At 62.3% G+C, this 24,662-nt stretch overlaps 3 protein-coding genes across 6 annotated transcripts; 1 reads left to right on the top strand and 2 right to left on the bottom strand.

The window, feature by feature from the left end:
- Positions 1–122: 122 nt before the first annotated feature.
- ATG9A (autophagy related 9A) lies at positions 123–10,767 on the bottom strand. Its single transcript, XM_072873942.1, has 14 exons — positions 10,600–10,767; positions 10,201–10,244; positions 8,782–8,846; positions 8,324–8,485; positions 8,079–8,220; positions 6,361–7,109; positions 5,839–5,992; positions 5,436–5,615; positions 4,301–4,546; positions 3,778–3,998; positions 3,249–3,366; positions 2,838–3,060; positions 2,553–2,695; positions 123–2,445 (listed from the first exon to the last, which is right to left on the bottom strand). Exons 1-14 carry the CDS (start codon positions 10,700–10,702, stop codon positions 2,440–2,442), a joined length of 2,556 nt encoding a protein of 851 aa, XP_072730043.1. The 5' UTR covers positions 10,703–10,767; the 3' UTR covers positions 123–2,439.
- A 135-nt stretch (positions 10,768–10,902) lies between these two features.
- On the top strand, positions 10,903–18,046 carry ANKZF1 (ankyrin repeat and zinc finger peptidyl tRNA hydrolase 1). Of its 3 annotated transcripts, XM_072873946.1 has the most exons (16): positions 10,903–10,945; positions 11,311–11,442; positions 11,735–11,844; positions 12,203–12,305; positions 12,701–12,885; positions 13,164–13,279; positions 13,571–13,724; positions 13,950–14,172; positions 14,368–14,469; positions 14,657–14,836; positions 14,951–15,067; positions 15,507–15,780; positions 16,249–16,360; positions 16,483–16,650; positions 16,764–16,834; positions 17,412–17,677. In XM_072873946.1, the coding sequence occupies exons 2-16, from the start codon at positions 11,316–11,318 to the stop codon at positions 17,536–17,538; spliced, it is 2,169 nt and encodes a 722-aa protein (XP_072730047.1). In that variant the 5' UTR covers positions 10,903–10,945; positions 11,311–11,315; the 3' UTR covers positions 17,539–17,677. The 3 variants fall into 3 exon arrangements, with proteins under 3 accessions (XP_072730047.1, XP_072730044.1, XP_072730046.1); XM_072873943.1 differs by lacking the exon at positions 16,764–16,834 and having other exon boundaries at positions 17,412–18,046; XM_072873945.1 differs by lacking the exon at positions 16,764–16,834 and having other exon boundaries at positions 14,681–14,836; positions 17,412–18,046.
- Positions 18,047–18,246: 200 nt separating this feature from the next.
- On the bottom strand, positions 18,247–24,657 carry GLB1L (galactosidase beta 1 like). 2 transcript variants are annotated; one of them, XM_072874800.1, is made up of 18 exons: positions 24,403–24,657; positions 24,172–24,209; positions 23,719–23,906; positions 23,033–23,205; positions 22,555–22,705; positions 22,244–22,304; positions 21,884–21,978; positions 21,316–21,496; positions 21,168–21,226; positions 20,861–20,982; positions 20,600–20,640; positions 20,189–20,307; positions 19,979–20,053; positions 19,811–19,900; positions 19,558–19,671; positions 19,131–19,262; positions 18,575–18,790; positions 18,247–18,500 (listed from the first exon to the last, which is right to left on the bottom strand). In XM_072874800.1, exons 3-18 carry the CDS (start codon positions 23,830–23,832, stop codon positions 18,282–18,284), a joined length of 1,962 nt encoding a protein of 653 aa, XP_072730901.1. In that variant the 5' UTR covers positions 23,833–23,906; positions 24,172–24,209; positions 24,403–24,657; the 3' UTR covers positions 18,247–18,281. The 2 variants fall into 2 exon arrangements, with proteins under 2 accessions (XP_072730901.1, XP_072730900.1); XM_072874799.1 differs by lacking the exon at positions 24,172–24,209 and having other exon boundaries at positions 24,403–24,656.
- Between the last annotated feature and the right edge of the window lie 5 nt (positions 24,658–24,662).

The raw sequence follows: 24,662 nt of genomic DNA on the forward strand, positions 1-24,662 counted from the left end.
GCAGCCTCCTGCCGCCATCACAGGCACCAGCGCGTCCGGCCTCCTCGGTCGTCCGCGCCGTGGCCGGGTCCAGGCAGGCTGCACGGTGCCGCGGGATGAAGGGAGACTCGGACACGGGCAGGGATGATACAGCCCATCTTTATTCGACGGCTATACAGCTGTACAGCGAGGGCACGGCGGGTGCGATACCACGCTCCTCGGCGGCCCCCGTGCCCGCACACCCCGGGAGGAGATGAGGAAGAGCGGCTCGCCATGCACATGGGACACTGACAACACAAGTATAACATGCGGCAAGGGCTCCAGCCTGCTCCTGCCCGGCCTATCCCTCCTGCTGGCCCAGGGAAAGGCCCGGACTTTCCCCCCTGCCCCAGAGCACTGCCAGCCTTCAGCTGCTCAGCTTAGAGATCAGCGACGAGTCCCCCGGGAAGCCCTGACGTGGCATCCCGCAGCCCCCGGGGAGGCTCACCTCTGTGCCCAGGTGCCAGGGGAAGCCACTGGAAAGCTTGGGTTCCTGGGAAATTTGCTTTCACTTTCCCTTCATCAGGCCATGACAGCCCCAAGCCAGAGCGGGGTCATTGCAGCCACTCCTCCTCTGCGGGAGGACCCCAGCGGCACCTGGGTCCACAGACCTCCTGCCCAGCTCAGTCCTGACCCCATCTCAAGCTCTGCTTTAGCACACTCCGTTTGGTCTCTTACAGACCCCAGAGCAGTCGCAGCTCCGGTCCATCCCACCCCATTGCAGCAGGGAACCCGCCACCCCCAAAGAGCCTGCCCCTGCATGAGCACCCTGGCCCTGCTCGTGCCCTGGCTACCCGGCTGCATGCACCCCTGCAGCACTGGGAGCAGCCGGCTCGTCAGCATGCATCCAGCCCGGGCTCAAAGGGCAGACGGCAATAACCCTGGCAGGGGAAGAGAGGTGGCCCTGGACTCCAGGGATGGCAGAGGAGGGCCTGCAGTGCTCGCGGAGGGCATGGCAAAAGCAAGCAGCCCCTGCCAGAGGCAAGGGGAGGGAGGGAGGGGAAAGCAAAGCCTGGCAGGGGTTAGTTGGGATGCAGATCCTCACAAGCTGCCACTGGAAGAGAGGAGAGGGAAACCAGAAAGATGGTGGGAAGGTCTTGTCTGAGGCCACACTGCACACTGCTCCCCCCCCCACCCCCTGAGGGCTGGGCTGGGGTTTGCCTCTCCCTTCTGGGTTCTTGCCCTGCCCCGGAACGAGCCAGCTGCTTGGTACATGGTCTCCACAGCAGCCGGAGCCATGTTGCAAGCAAAAGGATGGTTTCAGGAGGGAAGGAGGAGCTGGGAGCCCCTGGTTGAGACGCGAGATGCACCACAGCCTTTGCTTGGGGAAGAGGAAAGGCCCGATACCACAGAAACAGTCACATCAGGAGGACAGACCCAATGCGCCACAGCCTGGGCACAGGGAAAAGGCCTTTTATCATGCCTGCGGGAAGGGAACCAATACACAGAGCACAAGACCTTCAGGGTGGGTCCAAGGGGGCTGCGAGTGCTCCCGGGAGACGCCGGGCTGCCCCACCCCGGGGTCCCTTTGGCACTGCAGGAGGGCCCGCTAGCAGCCCGCATCCCATGGGTGCCGCGCAGGGGGGAGGATGCTGCCCTAGACCAGAGGTATGGCACAGAGGCTGCCAGCTGGGAGAGACATCAGGGACACCACTGACCCTTCCTTGCGGGCAGGGGATGGGGCAGCTGTCATGAGAGTTAGGGAAGAGCTGCAGCATCCCCGGATCCCAGCCAGAGCTGTTCCCACCAGTTCTAGATCAAACCCCTACCCATGCCAGCAGCAGCTGGGGCCTGTCCCTCTGCAGGGTGCTGGGCCAGAGGGGTGGGTGACTGCCCCACTGCTGTCCTGCTCTGGGCTGAAGGGCACATCAGTCCTCTCCAGGAGGGTGAACGTGGTCCTGGGCACCTCCCCAGGGCTGGAGGCAGGGCAGGTGTGGTGCTACAGGCTGAGCCAGACCCCTCGCAACAGCTCCTGCCTTCATGTTGGAGGCAAGTCCCAGCTCTGGGCAGACATCTGGAGCTGGTGCCATCTCACATCCCTTCGAAGAGCAGCTGCTTGCTGCCACCTCCAAGCCAGTCCACAGCTTCCCAGTGCTAGTCCTGTCATGTCAGCTTTCGCAGGCTCTGCAGCGATCCTCCGACACGGACGACACAGATGTGAACACAGACACATGTATGTACTCACACACGCATTCACCCCACGAGTCAGAGTGGTGTTGACTTGACACACGGCTGGACACAAAGTGCCACCGCAAAGCCCCCGGCCTGGCAGTTTTGTCTCTTCGGCAATTGATGGCAACAAAATGGGAGCCCAGGACTATCCTGTCCACTCGGGATGGGAGAAGAATCAGGCTGACGCCACATCCTGCTGCCCAGGCGGCTCCCAGTCTGCAACCCCCATGAGATCCCCAGTCTACAAGGCTATACCTGGAAGACAGAGAGGGGATGTGGCACGTATCGGGACCAGCTGCCAGCACCCCAGCCTGGCATCCTGAGTATACCTCGCCCCTCTCAGCCACAGCCTTCACCCCTACCTTGTGGATCTGCGGTGGAAGCTCATCTTCTGAGCTCTCCTCTGGCACGGGCTCTGGGTGTCTCGCCGACTGCCCGTCCTCAGCCCAGCCTCCCAGAGGGAGGCGAGAGAAGTGTGATGGGGCTCTGTGTACTGTGCCCGGGTCTGCAGGAGAGGCAAGGAGGAAGATTGGCTACCTGGGGCCTGTCAGTCTTCAGGGGCAGGCAGGCTGCTCATGCCAGTCCATACAGGGCATCGGTTATGGGGCTTTAACCTGGAGCTCAGACCTCCGTCCTGGCTCCCGTACCTGTGATGCCACCATATCGCCGCTGGAAGCCAGTCTGCAGCGTGGCCATCTCCTCGGCTGGCTGCCGCGGTGAGGAGAAGGGGTAGCTAGCAGAACGAGGGATGGGGACAGGGGCACCCCGCTGAGCGTCCAGCTCCTCATGAGTGCTCTCTCCACTCTCGTCGCTCTCTCGCCGGTGCCAAGTGTGTCGCTCGGGCTCTAGCTGGGTGTGCTGCTTGTGCAACTGCAGGCCAAAACACGAGTGAGTCAGCTGTGTGAGAGAGCCCAGACACCAGAACACACCCCAACACTGCACACACACACGTCTCAGCTCTCACTCACACTGGCATCCCAATCATTCCAGACAGGGCAGCCCACTCCTGCCTGTCCTGCCTCACACCCCTCTGGCCAGCCCAGCTCCAGGCTGCTCACCTCGTGCATGTAGAGTGCGTGGAGACTCATCTCGGTGGAGGCGTACTCCGACAGGATCATGCTCTGTAGCTGACCCTCCCAGGCGCTGCTCCCCGAGCTCATGGTCCTCGCATCAGCACTGCCATGGGACACACAAGTGGTGTTTGCTGCCCAGGTGCCCCCTACACACCACCCAGCCCCCCTCCACTCTAACATCAGGCTTGCAGACATCCGCTCCTGGGCTGGGTAGGAACAGGCCTTCTATAGCATCTCCCCAGATGCACAAGGTGACCAGCCCTGCTATGGGACTGCCTCTTCCCTACCAGGCATTTCTCACCACTGTGGTACCTACAGGAGAACATCAGAACCCAGCACTGTCCTTTGGGGCCAGCCTAAGCACCTGGGCCTAACTGCTTACGAACATGCCCCTCACTGGCCCAGGCTGTAGAGACAAATGCCACTGTGCACCTAGGACAACAGGATGGCAATCAGACAAAGGTTTAAGGAATTTGCAAGGTGTCCGGCCGCCCCTCTCCAGCCTGCAGCTTACCCAGAGGCTGTCATGGTACTGGCACCGCGAGGCTGGGCTCCCTCTCCATCCCTTCCCGCTGCCTGGAAGCCGCTGGGAGGCTGCTGGGCAGACTGGAGTGGGGAGAAGGAACGCAGGGCCGAGGCCACTTCGGAGAGATGGCGGGAGGCCTGTCCATCCCGGCCCATGTGGAAGCCCAATACCGAGGAGCTTGCTATTACATTGGCAATCAGGCTGTGAGGCTGCAGAGTTGAAAGGGAGAGAATCACTGTTCTGTGCAGACCTGGAGGCCTGATCCCTGCTAGCAACATAGAACTGAGGCACCCCAGCTCTCTCAGCCCCTCTCCCACCTCACAGGGTCCCAGGACAGCCTGCTGCCTTCTCTAGAAACCCAGCAGCAGTCCCAACTAGTGCTGATCTATCACATTTGCATCCCCAGATACCGCCCAGGCAAGGGCAAAATTGCCCAGAGGGCCTGATTATCAGTTTGTCAGCACCCAGCAAGCACCCCAAGAACACCCCACATCCCGCCCAGCCTGGGCACCTCTGACTCCGACTGCAGGGACTGGATGGAGCTAAAGAGGGCGTTTTCGGGGAGCACAGCCTGCTGAGCCAGCGCCACACTGCTGTCCCGGTGCACCCGCTCCTTCAGGAAGCCGATGAAGGCCGTGCTCTCGCGAGGTGGCTGCCACTTGGGGTTGGTGATGGCAAAGTGCATGAGGGACAGCTCTGTCTTGCCATCCTCAGCCTGCTGGTAAATGGAGGCCTCCGTCTTTCCTGCTGACATCCACTGCAGAGCACAGACAGGTAATGAGGGACAGGATCTGCTTTACACCCCCACCAGGCCTGGGAATCCTACAGTCAGTCTGGGCAAAGCATGCAACACCCAGCATAAGCTGGGCCACGGCTCCACATGTAGCAGGCGCTACACCAAAAGCCCCACACTAGTTCAGCCCTCACAGCCTGGGGAAGAAGCAGCAAGCACAGCATCTTCCACCTCCATCCCAGAACATGCATCGCTGCAAGGGAACCGGAGAGATGGAGACTAGTCACAAAATACAGAGCTGAAAGCCTCGTCTTGCACTCTCCAGCTCGCAGCAGGAGCGACTAAAGCCAACAAATGACTGCTCTTAAACGCTTCCTGCCACAGTGAGTCCACCCCCTCCCTAGTTTCATGGCCCTGTCACTAAGGAGTCTTTCCTGACAAGTAACCTAAATTCCCAGGGACAGGAAATAGATGGATCCCCTTTCCCTCTGCACCAGATTTTACATAATGGAAAATGCTTCCCATCTCCCTGAGGCTGTCTCTCTCCTGGGCACAAGCAACCCAGCTTCTTTAAGTCAGTTCCCAGTGGTCACACTTTCTAAATGTCCAAATATCCCCATTCCTCTCTCCTGAGGACACAGGACTCCTGGTTGTGAAGACAGGCAAGGACATCAAATCAAGAAATGACAAAGCCTGGTTCACAAAGTATTGGGTTAATAACCACAGCTGGGCCCCAAGAGCCTTCTGGGGCTGGTGACTTGTGTTGGCAGGCCCAGACATGCAGCAGGGAGGCAGGTGGCTGGGCTGGGCTGTGGGCTGCCAGGAGTAGTGAGTTACAGCCTCTCATGGGTCTAAAGGGCCAGACATGCTGGTGGGGAGCCCAGGCTGCTCTCCCACCACCCACGGGACCTACCGCCGGGTGGCCATGCTGGCGCACGTCCATCTGGGCAAAGGAGCAGGTGTCGCCCACACCCACCACCTCCACGGTGAAGTTGCGGAAGAAGTCAACGATGTCCAAGGACTTGGGCCGCAGGCAGACAATGAGGATCAGGGGGGTAATGATGGGACTCAGGAGCTCCTCCAGGATGAAGACCTGAGCACAGAGATGATGGGCTCAGCACAAGCTTGAGGATGTCAAAAAACCCGCAATCCCAAAGCCAGCCCCCAGCTCCAGCCCATCTTCTGGGGCAGGGTGTCTCTGAGAAAGCTGCCTTGTTCCTCTGCAAGCCCAGGAGCTGCTCAGCTCTCCGGCAGCTTCTCCCTCCTGCAGGGATGGGGGCGAGTCCCCATCCCAGCCCCTTGCAAGCCAAGCTCACCGCTTTGTACTGGAAGAGCTGGGCAAACTCGTCCCTGGTCTCGTAGCGGTGGGCATTGCCCTGCCAGTGGTCAGGCATGTAGTGGATGTGTGCCAGGATGACTCGCAGCAGCTGCTCTGGGCAAAACACCAGGTGCTGGTCGGGGATGAAAGACCTGTAGGACAGGACAGGGAAACATCACACCTCAGTTCCTGGGAGATCTCATCCTGGGAGGGCAGGGTGACCAGCCCGTATCATAGCTCCGCCTGTAGCCTTCACGCCCAACCCAAACCTTCCTGCCAGCCCAGCCCTGGGGTGTTGCTGTATACCTCCAGCAACACCCCTCATATCATACAATCACTGCACCCAAGATGACCACTACCCACTTCTCCTGCCTGCCCCTGACTCTCCCCAGCCACACCCTTCACTCAGGCAGATTCATGTCCACTTGCAACCAAAAAGCATGTTTGCATGGATGGTTGTCAGCCCCACTGCTCCCCACAGCACTGCCAGGAGCACGGGGGCAGCACAGACCCACCTCACCTGCACACTGTGATGCCCACCCCGAGCAGGGTGACTGTAGTCAGGACGTGCTCGACTGCCAGCACGTCCTCATCGTAGATGGTGAGAGCGATGAGCACAGCCAGGATGGAGCCAGCAAAGAAGGCCACGTTCTTGGCCACGATAGTGAGGAGCGGGGAGATAAAGCAGTTCATGTACTTGGAAGCTGGCTTGTACCCTTTGCTGAGGCGTGAGTGCAGTTCGTGGTCCAGCTCGTTGAAGTGACGGAGGTAACAGCGGCCATAGAGAGACCAGCAGCGGGCACCCAGACTGCCTGGCTCCCGCTTCAGGATTTCCGTGTAGCTGAAGAAGGCGTAGAGGATCTGCCAGATGAGGATGAGGGGGCAGAGGAGGAAGTTAGCAATGCCAATCCAGAGGATACGAGTGCTGAGCTTCTCAGCCAGCTCCAGGCGGTTCCCAGCTCGCTTGTACTCGGCCTTCAGGCTCCACTCGTTCTCAAAGAGGGAGCCGGGCCCCCAGAAGAAGATGAGCTCGAAGTTGTACTTCAGCCCACGTGTGTAGAAGACAGTGTCTCCCACCAGGGGCAGGCGGAACCGGATGGGCAGCAGCGACTTGTTCACCATGGCCACCATGTAGTTCTTGAAGCGGAGGATGCGGTGGTAGATGTCCAGCTCTGTCAGCTCCTTCTTGTGGATGCAGATCTGGTGCTCCTTCTGGATCTGCACGATGCGGGCCTGCACCTCCTGCCAGGTGTAGTATGGCAGGGTGGACTGGAAGGGGGCAAGCGGCAAGGTTAGGGGCAGGATGCGTCCAGGGACAGGGGCTGGGCTGAGCCCACTCAAACAGCAGGTCCCAGCGCGCACCTCGGGGTGCTGATGAGGCACATGCGACACCAGGACACGAGGCACCTCCCTGCACCGCTTCAGCCTGCAGCAAGCAAACCCCATACCTTGCCCCAGTGCCCTTTACCCCTAGATTAGTGCAGATGACTGCTTCCCAGCCACTCACACGCCAGCTGCCTTGGAGGCACGAACACAGCTCCAGGCTCCCCATGGGTCCTCTCAGAGCTGCCATTTGGAGTCAGCAGGGAGACACAAAGAGGGGAAGGGACTTAAGCCCATGTCCCAGAGGGAGCCTGTAGAAAAGCTGGGGACAAGCCAAGCCTCTTGGCTCACCCCACCTTTCTCAAGACACAGTCTCTCCTCAAAAGACGGACACACACCTTTTGATGTTGTCTATCAGAGCAAGGACTCTGAACTAAGATATATGTGCAAGCCTCAAACCCCATCTTTGACACACCAGTCTCCAGTGCGGCCTTCACCAACTAGGCAGCTCCATGCCTCAGTTTCCCCCCCCAGTAAACAAGGAAGATGACATTGTCCACAACCCCACAAGGGAGGTATGAGAATATCCTCACTTATGCCTTTTCTGTTGAAAGACATCACAGAAAAGGCCATCACCAAAGAATAAACATATTGGGTGACAGTTGGCAGAGGCATGTGCCAGCAGGCAGAGAGGCAGGCTGGGCAGAGAGGGGTTAACACGCAGGAAGCTGGCTGCTGGAGAAGAGGCTGAAAGGAGACCCATGTGGTTATGGAGCAGAGGGAAGAGCACTCAGTACAGGTCTCCCAGAGAAGCTGACTCCAGAGAGGAGTGAAGGCGAGCTGCTTCTCACCGCTCAGCAAATGCCTCACGCGTTCCTTTGCGGCCCTGCATGCGGCCCTTGGCCCACTACTTACCATGGGGATTTTGAGGGCATTGATGTAGAAAGAGTGAATCTCCCAGTAGCAGCAAATGTTGTAGATAAATTTGACGAGTCGGTGGATCCAGAAAACCCCAGCTATCACCAGGATGCAGATGAGGAAGCTGTTTGCCTGGATTCTGCAAGCAAGAAGAGGCAAGTAGTGGGAGACAGGCCCAGGCAGGTGTCCTCAGTACCTGAGAAAGCAAGAACAGTGGCTAACATGCCCTCCGCTGCCCCTACCTTGCACTGCAGACATTTGGAGGCAGGAAGGCATCTGGGAGAGTCACCTTAATGGGCTCACTGGGATGCTGGCTGTGATTTACTGCTTTGTTGGCAAAAAGGATGTCGTAATCAACGCAGCTGATAAGAAAGGTGGTGAATGCCACCACAAAGATGAACTGCCTGTGAAAAAAGGGAGCAGGTGTGAGGCAATTGCCCTTCTGCCCCCCAAAACGTGAAGCAGGCAGGGTCACGTGTCATGGAGGTGCATTCCCACAGCCATGGCGGCGGGAAAGCTCAAGCGCACCAGTTCCTTGAAGTGGAATGCAGGTTTGGGGCACGGAAAACCCTAACGAAGGGGAGACAGGACAACTGTAAAGGGAACCCTCCCTCCCACCCAGCTGCAGGAGCTCGGCAGATTCCTGTGGCTGTTCCCCAGCAGCTGCCACAGCCACAACAGAGGGGGAACCTGCACTTACATGAGCTCAAAGATCTCTCCAATGAGCATGCAGGTGAAGCCATTCTTCTGATGCAGGTTATAGACGTGAAAGCTACAGTCAAGGAGAACAGTCTGGAGACTCCTTCCCTCTGACGAAGGGTGGAGAGGCTTCTGTCCCACTGGCATCCAGAGCTCCCCAGCCAAGTCTCCCTCCACCACCAACAGAAACCCCCTCACATCCCTACTGCTCAGCAAGCTGGTTCTCCACTGCAGGGAAACACACTCTGCCCAGGCAAAGCACAGCTGGGATAAGAGGACTTGGCTCCATCCAAGCTCCTTTCTTCCCCCACCCAACACCCAGAGGGGGGTCTGTCCCAGCACAGAGCAGAAACTCAGCGTGCCCTCAGGCCGCACAAGGACGGGCAGGGCAGGCTAGCACAGAGCCAGGCAAAAATGCATTTAATACCCCCAGCACATGTGACCAGCAGCCCCTGCTCCTGAACCCTGGTAATGTCATTAGCATAACTAACGCCATTTTATAAGGCAAGCAGCCATTCTCTGTGACCGAGCAGGTCACGCATTAGTTCCCTTTCCCCCATTATCAGGCTCTGAAGGTCCTGTGAATCAAGTAGACAAACCGAACAGATTTCTTCTTCCCCTCCCTACCGGCCTCCAAGATTCCTGGCCGCCAGGCCGATTACTCCCTTCCTTGCTGGCCTTGAAGGTCCCAGGCACGCAGCCAACCCAGTGGTGGTGATGGCCCCACCACAGCACAGGGAAGCGTAACAGCACACAGAGCACTGTCCACAACATCAAGGAGTTACAAGTCCTGAGTGGGAACTTGGACCGGAACTGCTGCTGCACAGTGAGACCTGGCACTCCCCGGTGGCCAGGAACACCTCCACCGTCATCTGCTTCCTCCCAGGACTGAGTGACTGGTATGCTTTTATCTGATTTTCGAGTCTAGATTATGATTGTTATCCTGATACAGCAAACCATGGATTAAGATCTGACCCGATCTGCAGAGAGTCCAGGTGATTAGAAACCATAAGCTAAGTGGTGCTATAAAATTTTGTACTACGCTACTTATGAAACTGTACTACACTGATTCTGCTTACAGAAATCCTGTGCTATTCTGATTACAAGTTCTGTGCTATGCAAACCATAAAATCCTGTTAAGGAAATAAAGCTTTAATTGTAACTACAACTCAGTGATGCCATCACTCTGCCAGGGATCCCTAAAAGAACCTGCCTGTCCCCTCAGTGCTGGGTGACAGCACCCCACAGGCACGGGGGTTCTGCCGTCCCCCAGCCCCTCTGGAGCCGTGTGGTGTCCTCCGGGAAGGGGCAGGCGCTGCCCCAGCTCCGAGTTACAGCAAACCCGGTGTTTCCACCAGCACTGAGAGCCCAGAAGGCGGTGGGGCGCATCCCGCCTGAACCCTGCCCTGCGAAAGGATATGCGAGAGAAGAAGAGGTCCAGGTTCTCGATGTGATGCCACGGAGCTGAAGGAAGACAAGCGCGGGGTGAGGGGCCCTCCGGCACACCCTGCCTTCCTGCGCGTGGGGCACAACCCCACCCCTTCCCCCCTGTCCCGGGCCCCCGAGCCCCCAGACCGGCCCCACAGCCCCCATCCCCGGCTGCCCCCGGTGCCCAGCCCCTCCCCTCGGTCCCTGGCTGTTCCCCGCGTCCCCAGCCACCTGGACCAGCCCGGATCTGCCCGCCGCAGCCTTGACACCGCCGGTCCCCAAGGCCTCCGCCGCCTCACGCTTCCCCACCCCGCTCCCCTCAGGCTCAGGCCGCCGCCTCCCCGCCGCCGGCGGCCAGGCCCCAACCCCCGGTGCCGGTGCCGCCGCTCACACTTGGCGCCCTCGGGGACGTGGACGAGCAGGTCGCCGCCGCCCGGGGGGGACTCGGTGGAGGAGCTCTCCAGCCGCTGGTACTGTGTCTCGAAGTGGGCCATGGCGGGGCCCCGCGCCGCCGCCACCGGCCCCGGCCCCGGCCCGGCCCGCTCGGCCCCAGCCCCGCCCGCCCCGCGACTGGCGGCCGCGACGCCCAATGGCAGTGGCGGGGCAGAAGAGGGATGGCCAATAGGAAGGAGGAAGGGCGGGAGGCCAGGCTGAGCCTAGCGGCGGCCCGTAGGCGGGGAGGATGTGACGTGCTCCAGCTGAGGGGCGCTTCCGGTCTGGGGCGGCAGCGGCCGCACGTGAGTGGCGGGGCGCGCGCCCCCGTTACCGGCGGGGCGGGAATCATGGGGGTAGCAGCTTCGGGGGGCGGGGATCGCGGGGGTAACGGCTGGACGGGGGGCATCACGGGGGTAACGACACCGGGGGACTAACGGCGTGGGGGGACATCCCGGGGGCAGCGGCCGCGGGAGGGTCCCGGCCGCAGGGAGGGCTCGGGCGGGGGGGGAGGGGTGGGCCCGTGGGGCGGGGACACCGGAGGGACCCGAGGCAGGCGGGGAGAGGGACCTCGGAGGGGGCGGAGGCCCGTCCGGTCACCCGCGGGTGGTTCCCGCCGCCCCCGGGGCCAGGCGGGTCGCTCAGGCGCTGTCCCTTCCGCTGGGAGCAGCGGCGATGCCGGCCCCGGAGACCAGGTCGGTTTTCGAGGCCGCCCAGGACCCCGTCCTCCTGCACGGGCTGACCCTTGTCACCGGAGTTGCTGCGGACGCGTGGGCTGCCGAGCCGGCACCAGTGAGCCACGGTGCGTGGGGCTGCGTGGGGGTGGCGGGGGCGGTTATTTGGCCAAGCTCGTGTCCGCCAGCCCCAAGCCACGGAGAAGGAAACCTGTCCCCAACCCGGCTTGGGTGGCTGCCCTGGAGCTTGGCCACAGGAGCTGCCCGGTGGGAGGGTAAATGGGCTTTCCTTGGTGTCACCCCAAAGCTCCTCCTACAGCCATAGGGGTCTTTGGGTGGCTGAGAAGAGACCCAGGGGGCCCCGCTCCTTGCGGTGCAGCCTGGGGAGCCACCTGTGCACAGCCCTTCCTTCTTTTCCAGAGAAACCCGCGGTTGCCAGCAGCGAGGAGCAGGCCCACGGGGTCCCCGAGGTGCCGGAGCGGATGTGCTGCTCGACCTGCGGGCAGGTGTTCGGCAGCCGGAAGGAGCAGGTGAGTGCAGCCGAGCAGCCAGCGTGAGGTGGGAGCGGGGCTGGCACAGCTGGCGGGGTCCTGCTGCGGAGGCTCAGCCCCAGTGCGGTGCAGCCCAGTGCTGGCTGCTTCCTGGAGCTCCGCTGCACACATCCTCCTGGGATCTGGCACTCGGATCCTGCGTATTATCGCTTAAAATGCCATCTACTGCAGCTAAATGGTATGTGCAGCACAGGCCTGCGCCTGTTCAGGTTAACTGTTATGTGGGATGATGCAGAGTCCCGGTTCAGTCCTCGGAGTCTGTCACCTCAGGCACTTTGGTGGGGGGTTTTCTGTGGACCACCAAGACCCTGCCGGCTCACACCTCTTTCCTCCACAGACTGAGCACTACCGTCTCGACTGGCACCGCTTCAACCTGAAGCAGCGACTCCTGGGGCGCCAGACGCTGCCAGTAGAAGTGTTTGAGGAGAAGACCCGCGCAGGTGGGGAACGAGGACCCCAGCAGAGCCCAGAGGCCATCAGCGGCCTCACTGGGGCTGTTCTGTCCAGGGATGAAGCCCCTGGCTACCCCTGCCAGCTCAGGGTCCCTTTATTCTGCCCCGTGGGGTCTCGTGGGGGTTCAGCACTGCTCCTGAGCCCTGCTGACTTGTTATGGGGAGAAGGGGGTGTTCTGCCTGAGTCCTCCCTATGCATACCTGGGGGTCCAGAGCCCCAGACACCTGTCTCCCCAGTCCACAGCCCCCGTGTGCATATGTAGGGTATCAGATGGGACAATTCTGAGGCCGTGGACTGGCCCTTGGAGCCACCTGCAAAGTTTTGGGGAGGCTGTTGGTTAATCTTAGCCCTGCTCCACTGCTCCATTTTCTTTCCCTTGCAGGTGATGTTTCCAGCATCTCAGGGTCTGATTCAGAGAGCTCTGATGAAAGCAGTGAGTCGGAGTTGCTGCCCTCTGCCAGCGACAGCCCCGGGACCCCCCAGGTCCCCCGCTCCCACAAGGTGCTGCTCCGCAATGCAAAGGGCCAGCTCATCTCCACCTACCGCTGCGTGCTGGGCACTGGGAAGGCAAGTCACAGCTCAGCTTGTTGGGAGAGGGACCCCAGAGAAGGTGGGTGGCACTGAGGTGTAGACATCTGTATGATGGTCCCCCACATCCCGTGATGGGAAGGGTGGTCTCTGGTGCCAGGTCAGAGCCCCAGGCTTGCTGGTGGCCTAGTTTTTGGCTCTGGGGTGCACCCAGAAACCTGCTTCTGGTGCCAGCGGAGGGGCTGGTCTCTGTCCTGGGGGACAGCAAGAGGTGGCAAGGTGACCCATGGGTGCTAGCAGGAGTGTCTGTGTCTCAGGGTGGCAGCGAGGAGCCAGCAGAGCTGACAGCATCACTGCAGAGCCTCGGTGCAAGCACGTGCTGGGTTGTGCTGATGATGGGCGGCGGGCACTTCGCAGGAGCTGTGTTCCGGGGGTGAGTACAGGGGGATAGAGCTGGGGTTGCCTCTCTGGGCAGGGTCAAGTGGGGCTAGGCGTTGGATGGCCATCCCCTCCCTACTTCTCCATCGCAGTGCTTACCACACCCTGGGCACCTGCAGCTCCTAGCCTTTGCTTGAGAGTTGGCTAAGCCCAGTTGCGCTGCAAGAGAAGTATTAATCTTTAGGGCCCCAGGAGCAAGCCACGAGCCCTCCGGGGTCCCAGGAGGATCAGCTCACCTCCCCTCCATGCATGGGGCCCTGTTGCTCATTCCTGCCCCTCTCCACAGGCCCCAGGTGCAGGAGCACAAGACCTTCCACCGCTACACGGTGCGAGCCCGTCGGGGCACAGCCCAGGGCCTACGGGACGCCCAGACCCCGGGGTCAGCACCCAGGTCGGCCGGAGCCTCCCTGCGGCGTTACAACGAGGGCGCGCTGCTCAAGGTGGGGCTGGACAACAGCACCGAGCTCTCGGCAGGGAGACGTGGTTGTGGCTGGCTCCGTGGGGTGGTACCATACTGCTGCTGGAGGGCATGGGTAGGCTGTGAGCTCTGGAAGGGGATCAGGGCCCAGTTGAGGCTGCTCTGTCCTGGGTCTGTCCCTGCTCCAGAGCTACCTGTGCCCACGCAGTGTGCTCAGGACCCCATAGTGCCTCCCCTTCCTCCCCAGGATATTCAGGACCTGCTAGCAGCCTGGGCACAGCACCTGAATGAAGCTCAGCGCATCTTCCTCCGGGCCCCACGCCACAACCGGGCGCTGCTGTTTGGTGGCAGGAACCCACCCCTCACCCGAGGCGACCCTCGCATCTGCCACATCCCCCTCAGCACCCGCAGGGCCACCCTGCGAGAGGTGCTGCGAGTCCACGCCACGCTGGCCAGCCTGCAGGTGTATGGTGAGTTGGCCCAGCCCTGGTTCCCCAGTGCCTGTGGGTCAAAGCAGGTGGGGTGACGTGGTCCCTTGTGTAATCCTGTGTGTGTTAGGGGATGCTGCCCTAGAGGTTGAGGTGCTAGCTCTCCAACTCTCAATCCCTGGAGACATGGGGTGCTCCCTGTTCCCAGGCAATGACAGGAGCACCCTTGCTGCCCAGGGAAGGACACACCACTGGAGGACATCACTGGGTCCCCCAAGAAGGGCTGGCAGAAGAGGCAGTGGAAAGCAGAGATGAATCCTCCGCAGGAGGACACAAGTGGTGAGTTGAGCTGTGGAGCAAGCGGGGGGGTCTGGTGTTATGGTGCAGGGGCCAGGTTTGCAGCCCTGTGAGAGGGCCCGGCACCACAGTGGGGATCTGCAGAGTGTGGCCTCGTGCTGGGCCGGAGAAGGGCAGAGTGTGCTTGGCTGAGAGCCCCGAGTGATTCATGCTGTGTGTGGGGCCTCAGCCCCTGTCTTATCACCTCCCTCAGCCCCAGAGGAGGGGGAGGAAGAGGAGGAGGAAAGCCCTGCAGGGGAACTGGAGACTGTGGAAGTGACACTGGGGACCTTGGACCTCCGGGAGTTTGAAGTGATGCCCAAGCGAAACCGCAAAAGGAGGAAGAAGAGGGACAAGAAGGTGGAGAAAGGTGAGGGGGAAGAACTGGCTGGGGACAGTGTAGGAAGGCATTGGGGAAGGGGCTGCCATACCTGGGGTACAGGCTGGCCCTGGCCCTATTTCTCACCCTGTGCTCCCTGTGCAGGGCCCCGTGCTGAAGATTCGGGATGCCGTGGTACCCAGCGTGGGCAGCCCGGCCTGGAGCTGCTGACGGAGCTGCAGGGGGAGGCTGGGGCTGAGCCCCTTCCCTGGGGCGATGGAGGTAAGTGGGGTTGGGAGCTGGGCCAGGTGGATGCCTGCCCATTTGCTGGGGGCTTTGCAGCAGGGTGAAGAGTACGTTGTCATGCAGGTGCCCAGAGCAGCTGGGTGTGGGATGGCTCTAGTGCAGCCACATGCCTTCGAAAGAGCCGTCTGTGTGAGTAGTAGCTCTGAAGCAGGGGCCAAGCGGCACCTGGCTAAGCCAGGCATGTTGGGGAGGATTGGAGCGGGTCTCACCTCAGGAGAGGACTCGGCTGCTGCCAACAGTGCCCAGCAGTGCCATGGTACATCGCCACAGACTCTGAAGGTGCTGGAGATCCTGCAGTGCCCAAATCCAGCTAGCAGGATGATGCTTTAACTGCATCCTGTGGGTTTCCTGGTCAGACCAGAGCACTGCTCTGCCCAGGGAGTCATCAGGCTCCCCTCCTGTTCTTCCCTCATAGGAGACCCTCAGACCCAGCTCCGCGATGCCCTGTTCACCGCCTGCAAAACAGGGGACGTGGGAACGCTGCGGCACCTCCTGGGTCTGCCAGAGAGCGGGGGCCTGCCAGGGGACCATGAGGATGGGAAGGGCGCACAGCCCCTGGATATGCCTCTCTGCCTGCTCAACCAGCCCGTGGATGAGCGCGGCTGCACCCTGCTTCATGTGGCAGCACGTGCGGGGAAGGCTGAGGCTGTGTGCCTGCTGCTGGAGGCAGGGGCTGACCCTGCCCTCAGGTACGGCCACAGGGCACGCAGCAGTCAATAAGCACAGCCCAGCTGTGGGAGCCCAGCAACTCACTCCTGTCTCAGCCATGGGAGACTAGTGCCAGCTTTGTCCTGGGACAGCCAGGGTTGGTCTCTCCCCGCTGGAACATCTGAGTTTGTTACGGGAAGCCTAGGAGCTGAACTACCATTCTCTGTACCTGCCTGGGTCTGGGCAGGCGGACGCTGCCCCGAAGTGCTCCGGGTTTATTGGTAGGCAGTTCAGAGGATAGGGATGAGACCAACCTTTGCAGGGCATTTGAGATGCAAGAAGGGGAGGATTTGGGGGATTCTGGCGTAGGGATAAGCAACTTTCCCCTCCTTGGCTGTGATACTCTGGCCTGCAGTACCCGCTGCACATCTCTGGGGAGTCGCTGGTCTCAGCCCAGTGGGACACAGGCAGTAAGATGGCAGAGTGAGCTGGTCTTCCTTGTCTCGCAGAGACGGGCAGGAGAGGACCCCCTACTGCGTCTCTGCTGACAAACTGACCCGCAATACCTTCCGCAAGTTCATGGTGGACCATCCAGACAAGTATGACTACAGCCGTGCCAAGGTGGGTGCCTGCCTGTGCCCTCACCTTCTGGGGGCTGGGGGACCCCAGAGAAAAGTGCCCCTCGCCCACTCGTGCCGTTGCCTCTGGCTCAGTGGGAGATGCTGACTGCCCTCTGCCTCCAGGTGCCAGGGCCCCTGACGCAGGAGATGGAGGCCAAGAAGCTGGAGAAAAAGCGGGTACAGAAAGCCCAGCGGAAGCAGCGGGAGCAGGCACAGCGGGAGGAGCGGCAGCGCTGGGAGCAGGAGCAGAGAGAGAAGCAGCGCTTCGCATCCCTGTCTGACAGGGAGAAGGTGAGGCCGTGCATGGGGAAGGGATCCAGCCCAGCTGGGGCAGTGCCAATGTGGTGGCTCTGGCCACAGCAGCTCCCAGGGGTTGTGGGGGCTGAGCTCTCTCTGCTCCCCAGAGGGCCCTGGCTGCTGAGCGGAGGCTGGCTGCGCAGCTGCAGGACACCAGCACAACTCTTGCCAACATCAGGTAACAGCCCTGGCAGCATCACTCTGCAGATAAACTCTCCCACGTGAGCACAGCTGTGCCCTGCCCTTCTTGCTGCAGTTCTCATTTCCAGTCTAAAGCTATTCCTGTCCACTCAGTTCCCAGCATGCCTGTCTAAAAGCTTTCTCTCTCTCTTGCCCTGCCCCCTGAAATATTTTGGAAAGGACAACTTGGTCCACTTGCAGCCAGATCTATGGCAAGACAATCCCCCAGCCATTCCTGTGCCCCTGACCCTGCATCCCACGTCCCTTCCCTATGCCACCCCACAGGCTTGTGGGCAGCCAGCCCCCCTGCTGATCTGGGCAGGGGCTTTACAACCCCTATGGGGCCAAATTCCCCCATGTTCAGCCTGCCTCGAAGTGCCTCGCCCCACGCAGCATTGCCTCCTGGGAGCGTGTCCTGGCTGGGCTGCTGGGTGAACTTGTGGGACCAGAGGAGCCCCAGCTCCCTCATGCTGCTGCTGTCTCATGTCACAGCCCAGGCAGTGAATCCTCTCTGCTCCTCTCATCCTCTTGCAAGTGTCCCCTTCGCTCAGGGCCACCTCTGGTCTTTCCTGCAGCCGCTGCTGGCATTGTGGAGAGTCCCTGCTGGGCCGGATCCCTTTCCATTACCTCGACTTCTCCTTCTGCTCCACGGCCTGCCTGCAAACCCACCGCCAGGCCCGGGCCCGGGCCAGCCACACATAAGGCTGGGGACTGCTGCCACCTGCCAAGGAGCGATGTGGTGGAGACACGGCCGAGCACAGGGAGAGCCTGTGGAGTGGTGCTGGTTGGAGGGACTGAGCTGGCCATGTCACTCTCAGGGGCAACTCTGGCAAGGCTTGGGGCAAGAATGTCACTCTGGGTGATGACTCTGGGGACACTACAACCAGGAGGTCCCTATGTACTAGCGTGAGGGGCCAGGACTGCTCCATGGTCCAGCGCCAGCTGGGGGGGATCTTGCTGCTGGCTTTTCTCAAGGCTACCTCATAGGCTGCTGCCCGTGGCGGTGGGACAGATCCTGACATATCCAGACCCCGCAGCCCTGAGCAACCTGCAGCCATGCCTGTGGGCACCCTCTGGGCTGTACTTTGCCCTCTCCTCTCCTAGATGCCATCGTTGTCTCAGCCATATCATGTTAGCAACTACCTCCTCTGCCTGCATTGTCAATAAAGAGGTGCCTTGACCCCCCAGGCATGCGGGGGCATCAGCATGAGCACTGGAACTATTTGGGATTAACTTGCAAAACAAGCTCAATTCTGAGCCCCTTCCTCCTTAGCACAGACCCTGCCTGGCCCCAGAGGAGGGCAGGAGCTCTGGATATCCATGCCAGGACGTGTGCCCCTTTCCTAGGGCCCTGCAGCCCCTCCACTGGCCCCTGTGCTTCACCAGCCCCCTGCCACCTCCATAGCCCCAGCGAGAGGCGATGCTGGCGCCCAGCAGCCCTGTGTTTATTCTGTGGCCGCGGTGCTGCGGCTGAGGGTCCTGTTGAAAAGGGGTTGGTCGAGGAAGAGCAGGAAGGGGGTGGGAGGTGCCCCCTCCAGCTCCAGCACTGTGATGTTGTTGGGGCGGCCAACGTGCAGCACCGAGCCGGGCACAAAGAGGGTCTGCTGGGGCCCGCGGCGGGGCCAGTATCGGCCCAGGTTGAAACCGTTTATCCACAGCTGGCCCTGGAAGATAGAGACGGGACTGAGCTTTGCCCCTCTCCACCTTCACCCCCTCTCCCAGCTACGCACCGCCTTACCTTGCTCCAACCTGGGAACTTCACGAAGGTGTCCCAGGCAATGCCGGGGGTCTTGAAGGTCCCAGTGTAGAAGGCTGGCCCTGCTCTGCCCCTGCTGCTTGATTTCGGCAGGGTAGCGTGGGGCCAGCCCTGCTGGATGGCAGTGTCTATGGCCAGGGGGTAGATCAGCCAGTTGCTGAGAGGGCTGGAGTCCAAGGAGAGGTTCCCCAGCAAGCCCTGAGATGGAGCAGGAGGGAAAATGAGGTAGCAAGGTCTGCCACGGGCAGGAGGATGCTTGGCTTCCCCAGGCCATGTCCCCCTCACAGCAGTGAAGGTGGGATGGGATCCCCTCCAAGGGGCTGCGCTGCCCTGGCAGCGTAAGGGGGAGGTGCCGATCTCGCAGCCTTATCCTGGTCCTGGCAGGTTTGCCAGGGGATGGTGTGAGATTAACCGGGGAGCAGGTCTGGGGGTGGCCCCACCGTGGCTGGGGTCTGTCGCGGGTGGCAGGAGAGGGGGTGTTTGGCCACGCAGGTGGCCAGGCCATCCCCTCTGGAGCCCCAGGGCCCTCTCCCCTCACCTTGAAGTCACTGATGTTGGCCCCGAAGCTGATCCTGCCCATGTTCTCCAGGAGCACGTCCAGGGTGTCCCCTGCCCTGCCTGTCACACGCAGTGTTGCCTGCCCGTCCCGCTCCAGCGTCCCCTGGTACTCCTGCAGCCACAGGGTCAGCGCTGCCGCTCTGCGCCCAGATCCCAGCGCCCCAAATGCTGCCAGCAGCCTGCCAGTGTAGCATCCCGCTGCCTGCCCCCCCCAGAGCGGGCCCAGGGCTGCCCTCTGCCCCGAAAGGGGGGAAATTTGGGCCAGAGGGCTACCCCACAAGGGCTCAGTGTGGCTCTCGGCACCCTGGCTGTCCCCGAGACCCTGGCATGCAACAGCCCTGCTGCTGGCAGGTCCCACAGCCCTCCCGAGCGCTGGGCCAGGGAGGGGTATGCTCCTGCAGCCTCACCTGCTCCAGCATCACGTAGCCGCGGTCGCAGACACTGTCGGGAGGAGCACCCAGCGTGGCTGGGTCCAAGACGTCCCGGGGCAGCTGCGTGCGGTACACCACAAAGCCATGGGCCTGCAGGACACAGCAGAGCAGCACAGAAAGGGAAAGGGGGCTGGAGATGAGCTCTGCTCCTCCACTCCGGAGCCAGGGCAGGGCAGGTAAGCCGAGGAGCCTCCCCCCCCAGTGTCCCCCACTGCACCCAGCCCCTCACCTGCTTTATGGCCTCAAAGGTGAGGGGGAACTGGCTCTGGATGGGCCCGGAGGGGCACAGCACATCCAAGACATCCAGGAGGTCAGCGTACTGCAAAGAGAGGGACGGGCGCTGGGCAGCCGGGCAGTGCCAGGCAGGGGCAGCGCAGCCCTCAGGGCAGGCACTCACCTTCCGCAGGGCCACCCAGCCGTAGGCGTACTTGGGGCTGGCGGGTGGCATCGGACCGACTGGCAGGGGCTGGAACTGAACAGCAAACTGTCAGCTGCCCCCCAGGGCAAGCAGGGAGATGTCCCCTGCCAGGTCCCGCTGTGTCCCCCTCTTCCCTGGCACAGGCAGCGGTGCCCAGTGCTGTCCCCTTCCTCCTGCCCGGCTCAGCACCTTGCTGATGACTGTGCGGATGGCAAACAGCTTCTCGGTGGGGTCTCCCGCCTCCGAGAGGGGGGCATCATAGTCGTAGCTAGTGGTTACTGGTTTGTACTGGTCCTTGAAGTCAGCACCTGGCCGGGGAAGCAATGGGAGCTGGAGGAAGGGGCTGTGGCAGAGCCCAGGGCATGGAACCCAGCCCCAGGCTGGCTGCAATCCAATGGGGAGGGCATGACCCAGAACTGGGACCCCCTGTCTGGGGACAAAAGGAGCCCCCAGGGGGGTACCAGCTTGAGTTCAGGGGCCCTTGGGTATGTGTCAGCCTGCCCCATGGGAGAGAACAGGAGCTTGAAGCAGGGGGATGGCCAAGGAAAGCCCCCCAGCCCTGCAGTGTGCTCCCCCTCCCCAGGGCAGATCCCTACTCACCACTCCAGTAGGCAAAGTTCGTCCCCCCATGGAACATGTACCTACGGGACACCCCAGAGAGCCCCGTCAGCACCCCCATAGACCCGGTGGAAGCTAACCAGGCGCTGCCCCCTTCCCTGCTGCACCCGCAGTCCCAGCCCTGCCTGCCTCCCCCTGCCCGAGCCCTGCAGGACGAAGGTGAGCGGCAATGCCCACTCCCATGCTGGCAGATGGGAGGGCATTGCACCCCCAGGCTGTGCCCCCCACCAGCTGACTACTTGCATGTTGACGTTGGCTCCCAGCTGCAGCATGTCCTCCAGCCCCCGGGCCACCCGTGCCGAGCTGGTGCTGGCGTGCGCCTCCCCCCAGTAGTCCAGCCAGCCCGTGTAGTACTCGGAGTTCACCTGGGGGAGAAAGGGACTGTCACCTGCCTGGAGCTGGGGCTTTTGGCACCCCTCTGTCAGCCACATCCCCCCTGCTCACCTGCAGCCTGGCCCCAGCACCCCTCTTTGCCTCACCCCCCCAGTCCCTCTGCCTCCCCAAAGCCATCATGGGTCATTCCCCCCCACGGCGCCCACGCCAAGCTCACCAGGGGCCCCTTCGGCTCGACCCGGCGCTGGGCACCAAATGCCTCCGTCACGTTGGAGCCTGCAGAGGTGGCGGGAGGGAGGTTGGAGCAGGACAGAGCTGGGACCCCCATCCCCTCTCCTGCTCCTCCTCCTCCCCCATAGGGGTACCTGGCCCAAAGTCGACGGTGGCGTAGAGCCCCTGCAGCGTGCCACAGCGCAGCTCCTCCGCCCGCGTGCCGTCGGTGGTGAAGAGCAGCACCTCGCTCCCCAGCAGTGCCCGGAAGGAGCCCAGCAGGTGCCGCAGGTACTCGTAGTCGCAGGCATAGTAGCTCCCGTATTCATTCTCCACCTGCGAGCAGGGAAGGGGCCGGCACCCAGCGTGCACATGGCAGGGCTGCAGCCAGGTCCTGCCGCGCACTGGGAGGAGCACCTAGCTCCCTTCTTCCCTCCCAACAACATTAGATGTCGTAACAGCCCCCAGGTGCGTCCCAAGACTGACCTTCCAGCCCCACTATGACCCCCAGCTCTGCCAGTGTCCCTCAAACCACAACCGGGGTGGTGGCAGGTACCCCAGAGTCCCAGCCCTTTAATTTAAACCCAGGCCCAGAGGTCAGGAGGGATTTATCTAAGAGCTATGCCAGATGAGGGCATGGTATAGGAGGTACAGGTGGCTTTTTGGGGCACATCCAAAGATGACCCAGAGCAGGGCAGGGGGCCAGGTCCCACAGCACCCTACCTGCACGCTAATGATGTTCCCCCCGTGCTGGTACAGGCGTGGCTTGATCTTGGGTAGCAGGACATGGAGCCAGGAGTCCACAGCTGCCAGGTAGGCTGAGGAGAGAGAGGGCAGCTGAGCCTGGCTGCAGCATCCACCCCAGCCCACCTGCAGCCAGCCCTGCCAGGAGAAGGATGGGGCAGAGCCGAGCGCGATGGGGAAGCGGAGGTGGAGGATGAACTATGGTGCTCCCAAAAGATGGAGAAGAGGATGGGAGAGACCACGCAGCAGGGCTGGCAGGTGCGTGGAGAGAGACCGGCATGCCAGGACTGGCACCAGGCTGTAAGGACACGGTGGCCAGAGCCCCGTGCCGAGGCTCACCGGGGTCGGAGGAGCGCAGGATGATGTCTGGTTTCCACAGCAGCCAGGCAGGCAGGCCACCCTGGAGAAACACCCACAGCCAAGAGGAAGGCAGAGAGACTGCTCAGCAGCCCGCGCTGCCACACAGCCGAAACCAGACCAGATCAATGCTAATGCTCAGCACCAGAGTGGCACGTGCCCTGTGGAGCAGCAGTCTGGGCATGGCTGGCATGGCACCGGGGTCAGCATGCCAGCCAGAAGGGCCAACCCCGCTGTGCCCCTCCCAAGCCACCCATGACCCCTCCGTCCCAGGTCTGGGGGCTGGGGCTCACCATCTCCCACTCCGCACAGATGTAGGGCCCTGGCCGCAGGATCACCAGAAGCCCCAGCTCAGCTGTCAGGTCCAGGAAGGCTTCCACATCCCGGTCCCCAGCAAAGTCATAAACCCCTGGCAGCGGCTCGTGGTAGTTCCAGGGGACGTAGCTGGGGCAAGAGGGGAGATCAGCATGCGGGGGGAAGGGCACCCCAGAACGACAGGGAACCATCCCACAGGCTGGTCCCTCTGCTTCTGGGAACTGGCCTCCAGCCTGGGCTGATGGAACTGGGGCTGAACTGAGACTAGCCCAGGCTCATGCTTGTGTCTGGCAGGGGCGTCCTGGGGGTCACAGTCAGCCCAGCGCAAGGGCTGGTCCCCGCTCCCTGTGATCAGACAACACCCTTGCCTCCGTCCCTACTCCGGGGACCCCAGAGACCCCGAGGGGCTGCGGTGGCTGTGGGCTGTGCGCTGTCAGGGCTGCCCCTGTCACTTACACCTGCACGGCGCTGAGCCCACTCATGTACATCTTGAGGAGCCGGTCCCTCCAGGCGGGGCGCGGGACGCGGGCATAGTGGATGCTGCCCGAGATGTAGCGGAAAGGGGCACCATCCTTGCGGAAGCAGTCCTCCTTGTAATCCAGCTGGAAGGAGCGTGCCGGGGGGGAGGCCTGTGGGAGAGGAGCAGTGCTGGGGGGCTGCAGACCCTCCCCAAGCCCAGCTGCCCCCTTGCACGGTCCCTGGGGCAGGGATTGATGGGGGCTGGTTCCTGGGGGGGACCCTCCCCATCCTCGGTGCAGGGACGAGCCTGGGGGGGACCCTCCCCATCCTCAGTGCACGGATGAGGCAGGTACTACGCTGTCCCAGGAGAGCAGGAGGGACAAGCAGGGCAGCCATTTGCACCGCCTGATGGCCCCCCCTCGCTAATCGAACACCCTGTGGCTGAGCCGGTGGCATTTTGGGGGACGGGTGCTGCTGGGGACAGATGCTGGGAGGGCAGGCAGGGAGCTGGGAGCGCAAGCAGGACATTGGGGCGGGACACAGGCTGCAGCAGAAGGGAGCCATAGCAGGAAGAGCCGTGACACGGGGGAGGAAAGCAAGGCAGATCCCGGAGCCATCCCACTGGATCCTTTGCAGCTCAGCCCCACGCACTTCTCCCACACTTTCCACCCGTGTTTCCTAACCTGTGTGTGCAGGAGCCCCGCTGCCAGCAGCAGGGCGAGAGCCGGCAGCCCCATCCTCGCTGGGTGCTCAGCAGGCCCGGGATGGGGGACGAAGGGGGACGTGGACACCACCATCACATGATCCTTCTCGGCCAGCGCCAGGCGCTTCCTCCAGGTCCTAAGTGCAGGCAGCTGGAACAGCAGCACAGCTGGGGGGGAGCGTGGGATAGGGGGTGAGCGGCTCTGGCTCCCCACGCCTGGGCCAGCTGCACATCACCCCCCTCAAAGCCCACCCAGCACGGGATGCAGGGAGCACACCACCGCCCGAGCCGGCGGACACATCCCCGGTGCCCCCCGGGGTGGTGGGTGACACACGTTGAGGGACAAGGAGCCTCATGAAAGTGTCACCACCAGACAAAACGCCTTCGAGGGAGCTCAGCCCGCTGTTTTCATCAGAGAGGTGGTGATGGAAACCTCGGTTATAGGTCCGGCAGGGGGGATGCTGCTGCTGTCTGCGGGAAAGGAAAACGTCCCTGGACCGAGGGCCGGAGCCTGGTGACAGAGCTGGTGACAGGGGTGTCGGGGAGGTGCCGCAGGGCAGGGCGAGGGGGCGATGCCCTCGGGGACGAGCCCTGCTGGGGTGGCCTCGCCATCTCTGTCCCCTGCACCGCCCACCTGCCCGCCCGGGCGAGGGTCTTGGCTCACCGGGGCCAGCTCCGGGGAGCGGCGGGGCTGCGGGCTGCCGCTACCAACGCCACGGCTCGCAGCCGGGGGATGCCACCGCGCTGGGACACCGCGTTCCAGCCCGGTCACAATGCGGGGCGAGCCGGGGGCTCGGCGCTGCGCCCCGCCGCGCTCCGCTCCACCCGCAGCCCGCCCGCTCCGGAGGAGGGAGCGTGAGATCCCCGCCGCGGCGGCACCGCGAACGGGGAAGGCTGCAGTGCCCCGCCCTGTGGGTGACGCGG

Source organism: Ciconia boyciana, chromosome 10 (assembly GCF_034638445.1).
Source record: "Ciconia boyciana chromosome 10, ASM3463844v1, whole genome shotgun sequence".
Classification (NCBI taxonomy): domain Eukaryota; kingdom Metazoa; phylum Chordata; class Aves; order Ciconiiformes; family Ciconiidae; genus Ciconia; species Ciconia boyciana.

Coding starts and splice junctions, on each gene's coding strand:
- ANKZF1 (XM_072873943.1), top strand. CDS start 11,316: ATGCCGGCCCCGGAGACCAGGTCGGTTTTCGAGGCCGCCCAGGACCCC. Junction 12,306..12,700: donor TGAGGAGAAGACCCGCGCAG/GTGGGGAACGAG, acceptor TTTCCCTTGCAG/GTGATGTTTCCAGCATCTCA. Junction 15,068..15,506: donor CCTTCCCTGGGGCGATGGAG/GTAAGTGGGGTT, acceptor CTTCCCTCATAG/GAGACCCTCAGACCCAGCTC.
- ATG9A (XM_072873942.1), bottom strand. CDS start 10,702: ATGGCCCACTTCGAGACACAGTACCAGCGGCTGGAGAGCTCCTCCACC. Junction 8,486..8,781: donor GGAGAGATCTTTGAGCTCAT/GTAAGTGCAGGT, acceptor CTTTTTTCACAG/GCAGTTCATCTTTGTGGTGG. Junction 5,993..6,360: donor GTGGGCATCACAGTGTGCAG/GTGAGGTGGGTC, acceptor CCTGTCCTACAG/GTCTTTCATCCCCGACCAGC.
- GLB1L (XM_072874800.1), bottom strand. CDS start 23,832: ATGGTGGTGTCCACGTCCCCCTTCGTCCCCCATCCCGGGCCTGCTGAG. Junction 21,979..22,243: donor CCTGCGCTCCTCCGACCCCG/GTGAGCCTCGGC, acceptor CTCTCTCCTCAG/CCTACCTGGCAGCTGTGGAC. Junction 19,901..19,978: donor GCTGGGTGGCCCTGCGGAAG/GTGAGTGCCTGC, acceptor CTCTCTTTGCAG/TACGCTGACCTCCTGGATGT.